We start from the raw sequence: 16,029 nt of genomic DNA, 5'->3' as shown, positions 1-16,029 counted from the left end.
GGAATGAAGTGTAAAGCCCCGTACACACGGTCGGACCTTTGTCCGACCAAAAACACATCGGAATTCTGACGGAATTCCATCGGAGTAAAAGAGAACATGTTCTCTATCTAAACTCTGATGGAATTTCTCGGAATTTCCAATGGAAATAATCCGATCGTGTGTACTGGGCATAAGGTTACATACATACTAAGCTTACTGTGCAGTAAAGGGTACCTAGCTCAATGGGGTTTATTTACTAAAACTGGAGAGTGCAAAATCTGGCACAGCTCTGCATAGAAACCAATCAGCTTCCAGTAATTTTGTCAACGCCTAATCAAACATGTTGCAGTTAGAAGCCGATTGGCTACCATGCACAGCTGCACCAGATTTTGCCCTCTCCAGTTTTAGTAAATCAACCCCAATGTGTATCTAAACCTAGAAACAAAACAGTACGGGCCCTTTCACACGGAGCGGATCAGTAATGATCCGCTCCGTGTGTCCGCAAAGCTCAGCGGGGATCCTCCGTAAAATCCCTGCTGAGCTGGCAGCTGACAGGGCGGTCCCCGCACACTGTGCAGGGACTGCCCTGTGTTTCCTCCGCTCTTCCCTATGGGGGATCGGACGAACACGGACCGTATGTCCGTGTTCATCCGATCCGATCCGGCAGACGGAAGAAAAATAGGATTTCTTCCGTCTGCAAATGCGGATCTTTGCGGAGGCGGACAAATTACGGGTGTCAGCGGATGTTCATCCGCTGACACCCGTAATCACATAGGGACCCATATATGTCCCGTTTTCATCTGCAAACGGACGGATGAAAATGCGGACATACGGTCCGTACGTGTGAAAGGGCCCTAACTGCAGGAATCCATCCGGAGTATCTTGTAGCAGGTTCTCTACAAAAACGAGTCAGATTTCTATGGGGCCCTGAACCAACATTTTGGTGGACCAACTGATCAGACAGACAAGGAAGTCTCTCCAATTTGTATTGTTTCCTCCAAAATAAGCTGTCCCCTCCCCTGTTGCCTAATTAGCAACACATAACAAATTATTTTCTGGTGAAGGGAGAATTTGGGCCAGAAGACATTGTGAGGTGGTTGGATTCTACATGTGCATCTGACCAATTACTAAGGCCTGGTTCACACCTATGCAGTTTGCTCTTTTTATTTTTTATGCTTTTTATTTATTTTTTGGCCAATTTGTTGTTGGGCAGATTAAAAAAATGCAAAACACACATTTTTTTCTAAAGCTTCTCCATTGAGGTCTATTGAACCAAAAATGCACAGTTTTGCGTTTAAAAAAGTCCCTGACCCTTTCCAAAAATGCAGCGGCAAAAAAAAAACATGGGTGTGAACGTGTCCCATAGTAAACCATGTTCAATGGACTGTAGTGTGTTTCTGCAAAAACAATAAAAAAAACATATAGGTGTGAACCAGGCCTAATTTTCCTGACCAGCTTAAAACATTTGTTACCCCATCACTTAATATTCCTGATATGTGCCTGCTGTACCATGTACATGTATGAGAAAGTATCCTGTTCTCTTGCTTCCTTTATGTGAAATCCCTGGTGTTCCTACTAGTCCCCTTGCTTTCCTATTAAAAACTTACCACACTAAGCAGGACAGCACACGGTGGTCAGTTCTCAACAAGCTAGGCTGGGAACTCAGCCTGCTTTCCTCCACTGATCATACTTGTCCTGACATCCCCCCCCCCACTGCACAGGCATTCACTGGGAAGCTCAGTGTGCTGCTACTTCTCCTCCCCCAGCTCTTATGCAGCTGAGAACAGAGGGAATGTGATCACTTATAAAAAAAAAAAAGGGAAAAGGGTATTCATAGTTTTTTTTTTATATATCTATGTTCACCAGCTAAATTACTAATGACTGACGTTGTTTAATTTTAAGTGCAAATTAAAGAACAGCACCGCACAAAAGGGCATGTTTGCACCCTCTACTGCCACTATTTGGCACTTTTTGAGGTGGGAAGCGGGTACCTGGTTTTGACAGGTACCCACTCCCACCTCTGAGTAAGATCACCACGGCCCCTCCTCCATCCCCGCTGCCTTCTGGGACACACACAGGTCACAGAAGACAGCAAGACTATTCAGAAAGCTCAGCGCGACTGGTGAATGCGCAGTAGGAAACCCGCTGTAAAACCCAAAGGCTTCGCTGCCGGTTTCCCGTACTTACAATGCCAGTGCCAGCACCCAAAACCGATTGACGAATTGGCTTGGGGTGTTGGCATTGCGGGATCCCTGGACAGATAAGTGTCTTTATATTAAAAGTCAGCAGCTACAGTGTTTGTAGCTGCTGACTTTTAATTTATTTTTTATTTTTTCTAGACTGGAGCTCCGCATTAAGAGTGCACCATGCCAGCACATACCGTGTCTTACCACGAAAATATGTCCGGGTCTTATATTAATTTTGGCAACAAATGACACAGTAGGGCTTATTTTCGGGGTAAATGTAATGTGCTTACTTTTCTCTCCCTCTCTCTCCCTGTCTAACAGGAATCCCCAGTGTAAATGGAGTTAAAATGTTTGTAAAATCCTATAATCCACTCTATTACAGTAGTATATAATGTATAATGTGTGTGTTTCTGTAATAGAATTGTGCCAAATACCTTCATTCAGCGCTTCTGTGACCCGCTCTCTTCCCCGCAATTATATTACAGAAACACACACATTGTACATTATATACTACTGTAATAGTATGGATTATAGGATGTTACAAACATTTTAAACTAGGGCTTATTTTTGGGGTAGGGCTTATATTGCAGCCCTCCTGGAAAATAACGCTAGGTCTTATTTTCGGGGTAGGTCTTATTTTCGGGGAAACACGGTATTGATAAAAAAAACTTGCCCTAGATGACAATAATGTCCCGAACGCTGACTTCACCAAAAAAAATGTTTGATGCAGTTAACCTTCTAGAACACACAAATGTATGCATGTCAATTAATTCTTACTGAGATAAATAAGACACTTTAGAAAATAATCATAATCAATAAGTAAACATATGACAAACAGGCTACAAATGTGCCGCACAGTAAGTAAGTGCATATAGATATTGTAGGTTTTTTCTTGAAAAAAATAAAAATAATTCTGACTGCCATTTTATTTAACATGTAATGGATAGTTCTTGTTCCAAGTGCTATGCATAGAATAACACCAGGCTGATTTGATCTTTGAGCAGATTTCTTTGTGACTTATTTCTCTGTGTATATTGCAATATCATCAATATCATCTCCTTCTTTCCTATGAGTTTGTTACCATGTATTGTTGCCTGCAGCAATGCATGAGCACAGGAATTGACAGGTATGGAATCTGTCTATCCAATGTAAAAAAGCGTTACAAAGCCACGAAGTTAGTCTTAAAGGGTCACTAAAGGAAAACATTTTTTTTGCTGAAATGACTGTTTACAGGGTATAGAGACATAAAAGTTAACTGATTCCTTTTAAAAATGATTAAAAATCAATCATATAATGTGCCTCTAGTTTCACTTTTGTTTTTAAACTGGTTTCATGTTTCTGTGAAGTAGAGAGAGACACAGAACAAAAACAAACAAATCCAGGGCAGTGTTTTGTTTTTAAAATGAATCTGAATTCTGAGGAGTTTTAGACACACAGCTTGGACCACAGTGAAAAGCTGCCATGAGATTTTTCATAAGGAGCCAGACAAGCAGGAAGTGTGGAGATCACAGCAGAATTACAGAAACTTCAAAGCAAAAACGAACAATGAGGACATGAAACCAGGACTGCAGTAAGGTAAAGGAAGCTATTTAGCTAAAAAAAATATTTTCCTTTAGTGATCCTTTAAGCATTTTCCTGAGTGTGTTATATTTTGTATACAGAACCCCTTGAGATGGTTTTAATATCTGATGGTTTCTTGAGACGCATTAGTGAGGATCCTGGTAAGATCTTCAAGAATTCTCTGTAAGCAAAAAAAAAGGGGAACAAATGAACATCTTGAAAACGAGTCTTCAAGAGGACCGAAAGTTACATGGCATGTATACTTATTTCAACAGATTATTATTGACACCAAACCCTAATGTACAGATTTAAGCTGGATACACACTATAACATTTTCTTTAGATTTACCAAAACCATATAATACGAGGTCAAACCTTAATTCTTTGTACACACGATCAGAATTTCCGATGAAAAAAGTCAGACAGAATTTTTTCATCTGGTATTCCGACTGTGTGTGGGCCCCGAAGACTGGAGAAAAAGACTGGACAGCCCCACTGCCACGAAATTCTTAAAATGTTGCCTTTAATAATAAAAAATGGAAACCGCACTACAAATCACAGCAGACAGTGGGGTGGATAGCTGACACGTTTCACACTGGGGTATCAGCGCTTAGTCATAGCTCAGTGTGGGCCCCATCTGACTTTTTTCCATCAGAGTTTAGAAATAGAACATGTTTTATTTTTTTCCCCGATGGAAAAAATCCTATCGGAAATTCCGCTCGTCTGTGTGGAACTCCAACAGAGAAAAAAACACGCATGCTCAGAATCAAGTCGACGCATGCTCGGAAGCATTAAACTTAATTTTTCTCGGCTCGTCGTAGTGTTTTACGTCACTGTGTTTTTGATAGTCGGAATTTGGTCTGACAGTGTGTATGCAAGACAGCTTGAACGGAATTTCGACGGAAAATTCCATCGGATTTTATCACATCGTAAATTCCAATCGTGTGTTCAGGGCATAAGAGTTTCAATTTGTATGCAATCAGGCAGGCCCTTGCACTACATGGTTTTGGTAAATCTAAAGGAAATCAGACAACAAAGTTGTATAGTGTATATGGAGTCTTACTTTTACTAACTTAACCCTTTCTTCGGGCACAGTCTGACCACAGGTCTCACTATAGCTATGGCTGTAAAGACACATAAGCACTGTAAATCATCCAGAATTGTTTTCAGGCCTCTTTCATATAACTACACTGCTGCAAGACCTTTTCTTCCCTTAACAATAGCAGCCTAAACCGTTCATGCATAAAGAAGCAGATGGTCCCCTTGCTCATATTCCCTTTATCACCAGGTGGGGACTCAAGACAATCTAGTCCCTGCTATCAAAATAGCAATGTTGTTGATGCATAGCAGGTTTTTTATGAAGGAAGGGGCCAGGTTGGATGCTTTCCTTTCTATTTTATCTTTTTTTTTTTTTATTATTATTATTATTATTATTATTATTATTATTATTATTTACCCATCTCTTGGTTTCAGGCAAGCTAAAATGTGTACCATATTTTTCGCTCCATAAGATAAAATTAAATATTTTAATTAAAATGAAATAAAAATGATTCTGGCCCATACAGAAGCCTGTCAGATAAAATGTACGTTAGCCAGTAGACAGTATGTTAGCCAGTGGTATATATATATTCCTATAATAAATAAAGATACATCAGTGTTTATGCGAGTATAATCTGATGAGCGAGTAATTGGATCTTATAAGGCCGTACATCTATAGCAGGATGTCTCCCATGTACCTATAGATATAGCACAGTATAGCACACCACTGTCATACAAGCAAATATATTTATCTGGTAAGAAAAGAAGATGAGAAGCAGTGTAGTTAGCCCTGTCTCTTTTCATCCATCTAAGCACCTAGCATGGTCTCCACATAAATACTCAAGCATATATTTCAGCATTATAAACACGCACACCGCTTGACGCTCTTGCCCCCCCGTTACTTTGATTGACAGTCAGGCTGCTACTTCTCCATCTCACCGCCCACTCATATTGGCAGTTGACCCCGCCTCCCTCTGCCCCCATTGGCTCTGATGCGGACACTCACATCACGACCCCACGTTGGGCTAGCGGTGCCGCGATTGGAGGCAACACGGCATTGCCTTCGCATGGGCTTGGGTGGGGCCGACTTTTGGTTAGCTGGAGGAGTGTGAAACCGCGTGTTAATGTAACCAGTTGTCAAAAAGTGAGGGCGGCCCGAGTCGGTGGTGTGTCCCGTGTGTGCGCACGGAGAGGCAGGAGCAGGAGGAGGCCTGGTCAATATTCGCTCCATAAGACGCACAGACATTTCCCCCCATTTTTTTTTGTGGGGGGGGGGGGTGTGTCTTATGGATCGAAAAATGCGGTATTTAATTCATCATCTCCAGGGGCAGCAGCTGATATTCAACCTCACTTTCTGCCCTGAGTTTCTTACTGCTCAAAGTAGTCCAAAAATGTAGCTAGGGCTGCACCGAGGAAGGGCAGATTTAAAGAAGTCCTGCCTGAGCTTTTTAGGCTGGACTTCTCCTCTGGGTCACATGCGTGCAATTCGTTTTGCACTCCTGTGACCCATTTTCAGTGGAGAGCGGTCTGAAGTCCGCTCTCCGCTGACGTCACTGCCATCAGTTGGGGCATCGCGTCATCACGACTTTCAAGTGATGATTGATGGCAGTCTCAGCAAGCTGCTGAGACGACCGCTCCCCGTCCCTTTACTGCTCAGCGCTCCAATGGGCACTGAAAAGTAGAGCAGAAGCTATGCTCAGTGACAGTCAACATCGCTTTGCGAGGGGAGGAGTGAAAACCGAGCCATCGGCGGTGTTCGGTGGCTCGGTTATTAGTGCAGATACGCCAGGGGAAAGATGCAGCATCAATCTGATGCTGCATCCACGAGGTAAGTATGAATAGGGGGGAAAAAACAAAAACATACCTTGGGATTACATTATTAACCATGCTTCTAATGCCGCGTACACACAATCATTTTTCAGCATGAAAAAAAACCATGGTTTTTCAGCATGTCGAAAAAACAAAGTTTTCCCAACTTCATCATTAAAACAATGTTGCCTACACACCATCGTTTTAAAAAAATTATCTAGCAAAGCACGGTGACGTACAACACATATGACGGCACTATAAAGGGGAAGTTCCATTCGCCTATTAGGGGTGCTTTAGCTGATTCCGTGTTAGTAAAAGACGATTTGCGCTTTTTTGTCTGTTACAGCGTGATGAATGTGCTTACTCCATTATGAACGGTAGTTTTACCAGAACGAGCGCTCCCGTCTCATAACTTGCTTCTGAGCATGCGCAGGTTTTTTAGGTCGTTTTAGCCCACACACGATCATTTTTTACAACCCGCAAAAATGACATAGTTTAAAACGACGTTAAAAAATGCAGCATGTTCGAATTTTTTTTTTTTCGTTTTTCACAAGCTGAAAAATGATGTGAAGCCCACACACGATCATATTAAATGACATTTTTGAAAAACAACGTTTTTTTCAATGCCGAAAAATGATCATGTGTACGCGGCATAAGGGTCTGACAATTAAAGTGGTTGTAAAGCCAAATTTTTTACTTTTACCTACAGGTAAGCCTATAATAAGGCTTACCTGTAGGTATAAAGAATATCTCCTAAACCTGTACGGTTTAGGAGATATTTCCCTCGCAATGCGCCGCTGATTGCCGCCGGCCCTTGCCGGAATGAAATCTCCCGCATGCGCGGGAGTGACGTCATCGCTGCTCCAGCCAATCACAGCGCTGGAGCGGCGATACCCAGAAGACACGCCGAGTCAAGATGACATCTTGCTCGGAGTGGACCAGGTAAGTTCTCTTCTCCTCGTTCCGAGGTAAGTATTTCATAATAAGCTAGTATGCAGTGCATACTAGCTCATTATGGCTTTTGCCTTGCAGGTGTAAAAAAATAAAATAAATTGTATATGCGGGTTTACAACCGCTTTAAGTCAACATCAACATATTTTACACAGGTGACGTGCAAAATGTGCATATACCACATCCTGCAAGAAAAGACCTACAGGTACTTATCCTAAACCATTTCCAGCCAAAAGCATCTACTTACAAAAAGAGTTTCTTTGTTTGCCTTTGATTTTTGAAACACTTCATAAGCTGCTTCTGTATCCCTCAAAATCTTTCTCTCAAATAGGTACTTTATACATGTATATGTTAGTAGACCTGTCAGTAAAAAAGAAAGAATGACTTTTAAATGTTTTGCAGTCAGAAACAGATTATATAGCATCACAATACTATCCATAATTTTGGTTGCACCATATGGCTTTCCCAAGCAATGCAGTGAGCTCCAATGTCATTTGCGATAATTGTGTAGTACATGGATAATAAATCAAGATATTTCAGTCTAAGAAATCTTTTGGCTTTTTGGAAAAGCGAGTATTGAAAAATAAAAAACACATTTTGTTACACATCTTTGGCCCCGTACACACGGACCAGAATCTCGTCAGGAAAAACACTTAGTTTTTTCCTGACGAGATTCTTAGCAAGAATCTCTTGCCGCCCGAGTGTACAGACACTCCATTCAAAAGAACCGCGGTTCTTTTAAAAAGGCAAGAACACGGTGACGTCATCGCGTACGACGAGCATGCGCTCGTCACATTCGATGCCATAGCCGCTATCTTGCTTCACGCTACCTATGCCGTGGAAGCTACCACACATGCATCGAAGTCATTTCGAGCATGCGCGGGTTTCCACGGCGACAGGTAAGTATACAGACGCTCGGGTTTCTCGTCGGGAAACAGGCCGACAAGAATCTCAATGAGAAAATAGAGAGCAGGATCTCTATTTTTCTCGTCGATATTTTGGGCAGATTTTCAGACGAGAAACCGGAAAGGCTCGTACACACGCTCGGTTTATTCGGCTCTGCTCCAGTGTGTACGAGACTTCAGAAAAAGAATAAAAATCATTGGAACTGAAAAAAGGAAACTAATACAATAGCTGTAACTGAAGATTTGTCCATGCCCAGTATTTAGTGTGAATAGGGAAATGTGTACCGTACACTAGATTAAAGTGTTTGTGAAGGCTGAAGGTTTTTTACCTTCATACATCCTATAGCTATGAAGGAAAAAAAAAAACTTTTGGGTTGCAGCCCCCCCCCTAATACTTACCTGAGCCCGATCTTCCTCCAACGATGTGCACAAGAGCCTTGGCTTTTCAGGGACTCTCCCTCCTCACTGGCCATTGGCTCCCGTTGCTGTTAATCACAGCCAGTGAGCCAATGAGGAGAGAGAGAGAGGTTGCAGGGCCAAGCTGCCTTTCTGTGTGAACGGACACGCAGAGCCACAGCTCGGAAATGAGCTTGGGTGCTCCCAGAGCAAGCGGTTTGCTCTGTGGGCACTTGGCAGGAGAGAGGGGCCAAGAACGCCAGCGGGGCACCCAAGAAGAGGAGGATCGAGGCTGCTCTGTACAAAAACACAGAGCAGGTAAATATAACATGTTTTTTTTATAAAAAAAAAAACTTTAATATTATTTTAAGAGGAAAGAAATTATGTAGTATAATGACCTTAACATTTTCCAGGTGCATGATAAAATGATGTGTACTACAAGCCCTTCAAAATCTACTTCCCTGAAGTGGCAATGGTTAAAAAAAGAAACAAAATGATAAAAAATAAGCATGAGTGAAACATGCCTTTTTAAGGATTCTGAAAAGTCTCTTTTGGGGTTTTGCCATTATTTTTCTGAGTTTATCCTTAAGCAAAGGGGGGAGAGGGAGAGGGAGAGAGAGAGAGAGAGAGAGAGAGAGAGCTATGAGTCCCTACCAAACTCATACACACACTAACACCAGTCTGGGAGGATAACAATTAACCTACCAATATATTTTTGGATTCATTTTAGGGCCTACGCAAACTATATGTTGAGTTAAAGTGACTGAACTTGGATTAAAAAAAAAAAACATTCTTTACAAGTATATGTAGCGGATGGGTTACTTCAAAGTACCAGTGCTATTTAAATTTAGAGGGAAATCAGAGTGTAGTTAAACTCTGATCTGGTTGATATGTTCAAATTGGGTCTCTGTCTCAGCTTGCCTGTGCTGTGGGCTCATTCTGTTGTACTGGGGTGTTCTTCCCACCCCAGTGCAGTAGATGGCAGCAGTGGAGTCAAGGTTTAGGTGCTCTTTCCCAGCAGCCAATCAGGAGGGTTGAGCCTCGTTGTGCATGCTGGGGGAGGGTATTTATGGGGCAGACGCCATTAGTTCTGGGTCTTCTTTTTCAAGTGCGGCATCCACCTTTAGGGTGCCTGCACCACGGCGCCCCCGCATTATGGCCTACATGGCCGGGTGTGCGTGCCACGCTGTGTTGCTGGTTCCGGAACCATTTGGGTCCGGAACATTTGAGTCGTGGCAGGGAGCCCAGTGGTCGACTGGGTTCCCAATCCTGAAGATCCCAAGCGGTATAGCTGTTCGGTGGGGAGTCCATCTGAGGAGAGCCAATGAGAGGCTGGCGATCCAATAGGGTCTCGACAATCCACTGGGGATCGAGGTATATGGACACTGAGAGGCTGGTCACCTGTCAGTCGGTACCTGAAGCAACTTGAAGGAGATCCAGGTGTAATTCTACCAAGGAGGTTCATCTCAGGAGGGCCTGTGGCAGAGACTTATCCTCAAAGGTTTGAGCGATGCTCTGGCTGTCAGGTCAGTGAGAGAGGCCTGTCCAGGTACGCTATTCCCACTCAGGCAGGAGTGGCGCAAGAAGTGTTACACGTGGGAGCAGGACTGTTTCCCTATTGCTACGCCTGAATTTGCTATTCTCCTACTTTCTTCAACTCTACCTTCTTCACCACAAGTTTTATTGTTTTTACCCGGCTGGGTAATAAAGAGCACAGCAAAAGACACCTGTTGTGGACATTCCTTTACTACTGCTATATGCACCATACACCCCTAGGAATTCGGAGAGCCACAAGGTAAATGTGCCACCCAAAACAAATCAGCAGCTCCTCCGGGGGGTAGTGCTACATATGTATCCTTAAAGTGTAAGGTGAACTTACAATGGAGCCCCTTCCCATCACACCTGGTCCCGCTAACCTGGTGATCTCCCGTTCCTGACAGATCGTATCGTCGATTTACCGGCCCGGGGGAATTGAAATCCACGCAGCTTTCTCACCTCTTCGCCTGTGGGGAACAGGACAGGCTACGCAGGTTCTGATTGGTCGGCGCCGCCCATGTGACGGCGCCGACCAATTAGAATGCTCCAGTACGTGTCTCCTGATGAGGTACGTTTAGGCGATTGAGCTGCAGGGGATTTTTAAGCCCTGGACCAGTGATGCGGCGACCCGATATGCCAGTGCGGGTAATCGCTGGACTCCAGGTCAGTGTTTTTTTCAGTGTCTGTTTAAAGCTTGTAGGAGTTTTCATTCTCCTCTGACTGTCCTACAAGGCTGCAGGACCCCTGACCCTCTGTCTGCACAGTGCTGATTGGCCCTGTGCTGATCACATACACCTTCCTAAGGAAACAAACAAACTTTCTAGCAATACACACCAAACTGAGCATGCGCAGAGTGACTCCAAAGGCTCTGTAATATTAGGAGATGGATTGGGGACAGTGGAAGAAGGGAAGGATCGGAAAAGACAGGATCAAACAGCCTTTTTATACAATGCGGAGGATTAGCTTCTTGGGTTCCACAGTGAGTATAACAAGCATACTTTACTGCATAAACAGATTGATTTGTTGTGGGTTTAGTAGCACTTTAAAGAGGTTTGATTACTTAATTAGTGTCATTCTCCTAGTTTGTTAACATGGCATTGTTGTTGGTAGGAGACCCGGAAAAATGGGCAGAGAGGCAGCCAGTAAATATTGTATGGCATAGGTTTGTCCACATTTCTAACATTTGCATCATTGATATTACTATATATTTTGTTCAAAATATAATCCCAGCAATAGCTACCTTTCTATAATGACTCAGTGGCGTAATTATCATAGTCGCACCAGTCGCACTTGCGACCGGGCCCCTGAGTTTTGCCACTGTTGGGGGGCCCGCGCCGCCCGGGAGATAATACATTAGTCATTTACCCAAACGGCTGCCCGCCCGCACTGCAGTCCCCGCCCACTCCGACCATCCTCGGCACAGTCCCCGCCCTCTCCACCCGCTCCGCCAATCCTCTCTGCCCATCCTCTCCTCTCGCACTCAGCGCACAGTCCCTGCACGCTCCGCCCATTATCTCCTCCCGCACTCACGGTACAGTACACGGCGGCTCCGCCCATCCTCTCGGCCCACTCCACCCATCCTCTCTGCCCATCCTCTCCACCCGCACTCACAGGCACAGTCCCTGCCGATTTTAGACTACGCCTGCACAAACTGGTACTCGCAGGCCCTGCCCATCCTCTCTGCTCGCCCAAGGAAGACCTAGCAAGGAGGGGGAACCAAGAGATCTGCAAGTGAGTGGCACCCATCCCTCTAAATCAACAATGCCACTCATCCCCCCCCCCCTACATCACCACCACTACTGCCACTGATGCCCACCCCACCACCACTACTGCCACTGAACCCCCCCACATCACCACCACCACTGCCACTGATGCTCACCCCACCACCACTACTGCCACTGAACCCCCCACATCACCATTACTACTGCCACTGATGCCCACTCCACCACCACTATTACTGCCACTGATACCCCCACATCACTGCCACTGTTCCCCCCCACATCACTACCACTACTGCCACTGACCCCCCCACCACCAATACTGCCACTGACCCCCCCCCCCCCCACATCACCACCACTACTGTCCTGATCCCCCCACATCACCACCACTACTGCCCTGATCCCCCCCACATCACCACCACTACTGCCTCTGATCCCCCCCACATCACCACCACTACTGCCACTGATACCCCCCCACCACCACTACTGCCTCTGATCCCCCGCACATCATCACCACTACTGCCTCTGATCCCCCACACATCACCACCACTACTGCCACTGATCCCCCCCACATCACCACCACTACTACCACTGATGCCCCCCACATCACCACCACTACTGCCACTGATGCCCACCCCACCACCACTGCTGCACCACTGATCCCATCCCCACCCAACCACCACTGCTGCCACTGATCCCACCCCCCACTGCTGTCACTCATCCCATCCCCCACCACCGATGCCACTGATCCTATCCCTTCCCAACCACCACTGATCCCATCCCCCACCACCACCGCTGCCACTGATCCCCCCACATCACCACCACTACTGCCACTGATCCCCCCTACATCACCACCACTACTACCACTGATGCCCCCTACATCACTACCACTACTGCCACTGATGCCCACCCCACCACCACTGCTGCCACTGATCCCATCCCCACCCAACCACCACTGCTGCCACTGATCCCATCCCCACCCAACCACCACTGCTGCCACTGATCCCCCCCCCCACTGCTGTCACTCATCCCATCCCCCAACACCGATGCCACTGATCCTATCCCTCCCCAACCACCACTGATCCCATCCCCCACCACCACCGCTGCCACTGATCCCAGGGGCGTAACTACAGGGCTCACAATTGCAATAGCGCACATGTTGCCCCTAAACACCTGGATGGGGGGCATTTAGAGGAACAAATCCCCTCCATTTTTCTCCTGCCGCCACCAAAAGTCTGCTTCTCCTCCTCTCCCTCCGATAGACATTCAGTGGCAGCAGGAGGAAAATAAAGAGGATTTGTTCCCCCTTCTATCTAGGTCCTGCAGCTTCCAGGATTAGTGGGAAGGGCCCTGGCCGGAGGTCGGGGGGGCCCTCCATGGTTTCTTGCACTGGGGCCCTGAAGGTTCTAGTTACGCCTCTGTAATGACTCAACCACTAACTAGTTACATGGACAAAACCCAAGCCTAAACTTGGGTGCACAACCTATGAATAAGCACCTCAAACAGGATTCCACTTAAAGGTTGAATTCCTCATATTGTTAGAATTGATATTTATTCAGCAGGATTTTAAAGAAAGACCTGTCTGAGCTTCCAAAACAAACTATGATCAGCTGTCCAAAAGAGCAGTTCAATGACATTCAGGATAAAAGCATAAAAAACAGTCGGAGCAGAGCAGGTTTAAAATGGTTACTATCAAGAATAAAAATGATGATAATAAATAGATAATAAAGATAATATACAGTGGGGTAGATTCAATAAGATTTGCACAGTTTTTATGTAGGCGCAGGGCACCGTTTTTGCCCTGCGCCCCCCGCAAATTATCTGCGCTACCCTCGATTCACGAGGCAGTAGCTCCGTAAATTGCGTGGGCGCTCCGGCAAAATGCCCAGCATAAGCGTGCGCAATTTAAATGATCCCGTAGGGGGCGGGAATCATTTAAATTAGGCGCGTTCCCGTGCCGAGCGTAGGGCGCATGCTCCGTCGGGAAACTTTCCCGACGTGCATTGCGGCAAATGACGTTGCAAGGACGTCATTTGCTTCAAAGTAAACGTGAATGGCGTCCAGCACCATTCACTTACGCAAACAACGTAAAATTTTAACTTCGCGACGCGGGAACGATGGGTATACGTAACATTGGCTGCCCCTGCTATTAGAAGGGGCAGCCTTACGCGAAACCCGTCGGAACGGAAACAACGTAAACTGCGTACACAGGGCTCGCGTAATGTTGTGAATCGGCGTTAGTATGCAATTTGCATACTATACGCTGACCACAATGGGAACGCCCCCTAGCGGCCAACGTAAGAATGCAGCCTACGATATGACTGGCATAAGAGCCTTATGCTAGTAATTTCTTAGGCTGCCATCGGCGTAACGAGGTTCCTGAATCAGGAGCATTCGTAATGCCGGTGCAAGTAAGCAATTGCGCTGCGTAACTATGGTTACGCAGATGCAATTGCTTCTTGAATCTAGGCCAGTATTAGATCAAAAAATCCCTAGTCAAGTAGAATTGTGGAAACATGAATGCACCGTTTATAACAATTTTTTTAAATTCAAGAGTTTTTATTATTTTTATTATTATTGATATTGGCATCAAAGGATTTGTAAAGAATTTTTTTTTTTGCCTAAAATTAATGTCTGCAAGGTAGACAGACAGAATAGTGTAATGATTCTGTTAAAAAACAAGTAAATACCTATTAAATTCCTTCATCTATATCACCTCCGGCGTTCTAGTTTCTGTTCTCTCATTCACTTCCTGGTTTGCGGCGCTCGTTCATGTAAGAACTACATTTCCCAGTATGAATTGCGGCACACCCAGTAATTCACACCTCCTTGAAGTCTCTAATGCCCTGTACACACGATCACTTTTTGTGATGAAAAAAAATAACATTTTTAAAAACGTAATTTAAAATGATCGTGTGTGCGCTAAACATAATTGTTTGTCTTCTGAAATACGACCAAAAAAAAATTCGAACATGCTTAAATTTTTTATGTCATTTTTTAAAATTTAATTTTTTGTGTCATAAAAAAATGATCGTGTGTGGGCAAAAACAACGTTTTAAACCTGCACATGCTCAGAAGCAAGTTAGGAGACGGGAGGTAAAACTACCATTCATAATGGAGTCAGCACATTCATCACGCTGTAACAGACAAAAAAGCACGAATCGTCTTTTACTAACAAGTAACCAGCTAAAAGCAGCCTCAAGGCAAATAGAACTTCCCCTTTAGAGTGCTGTCGCTTTGTTCATCATTTTTCAAAAACGATGGTGTGTGGGCAACATCATTTTTAATGATGAAGTTGGAAAAATTTCGTTTTTTTTCATGATGAAAAATTAAATTTTTTTTCATCACAAAAAGTGATCGTGTGTACGCGGCATAACACGTAGAGAGCGTCCTGCCGCACAGATGTAGTTCTCAGGAGGGGGCGAGCACGTCACTGACCACCGCAGTAAACCCTCCCGTCACGGTGGTGAGTAACAATCAGACAAGCAGGAAGTGAACAGAACAGAGAAGAAATAGAGCAACTTCTGAGCAAAAACGAACAATGAGGAAGTGAAAAGAGGAATGTCTGCAGGTAAAGGATGCTTATTATGAAAACATAGTTTTTCCTTTACAACCCCTTTAAGTAACATGATCATTGCTGACAGATATGCACCTACTGTATGTTGTACATAGAGAAGACAAGGTTTGCATCTATTTTAAAGCATTAAGCACATATAAGGCCGGGTACACACGGACAAACATGTATGGTGAAAGCGGTCCGTCGGACCGTTTTCACCATACATGTCTGCCAGAGGGCTTCTGTACGATGGTTGTACACACCATCGTACAGAAGTCCGCGCGTAAACAATACGCGGGGCGTGTCCGCGGTGTCGCCGCGTCGATGACGCGGTGTCGCCGCGACAATGACGCGGCGACGTGGGCGGCCCGCCTTTAAAATGCTTCCACGCATGCG

The 16,029-nt window shown here is 44.9% G+C and overlaps 1 protein-coding gene across 2 annotated transcripts in view; it reads right to left on the bottom strand.

Annotated features, from left to right (window-relative positions):
- Positions 1–3,770: 3,770 nt before the first annotated feature.
- LOC120913694 overlaps positions 3,771–16,029 on the bottom strand; it is an 88,729-nt gene continuing 76,470 nt past the window's right edge. For both annotated transcript variants that reach the window (XM_040323840.1, XM_040323841.1), the window contains exons 18-19: positions 7,770–7,882; positions 3,771–3,906 (exon numbers count right to left, since the gene is read on the bottom strand). In XM_040323840.1, the coding sequence (XP_040179774.1) occupies positions 3,844–3,906; positions 7,770–7,882 (176 nt within the window). In that variant the 3' untranslated portion in view covers positions 3,771–3,843. The remainder of the gene's footprint in view (positions 3,907–7,769; positions 7,883–16,029) is intronic.

The sequence above is a fragment of the Rana temporaria genome, chromosome 9 (genome assembly GCF_905171775.1).
Source record: "Rana temporaria chromosome 9, aRanTem1.1, whole genome shotgun sequence".
Taxonomy (NCBI): Eukaryota; Metazoa; Chordata; class Amphibia; order Anura; family Ranidae; genus Rana; species Rana temporaria.
This window is presented reverse-complemented; position numbering and strand designations above follow the sequence as displayed.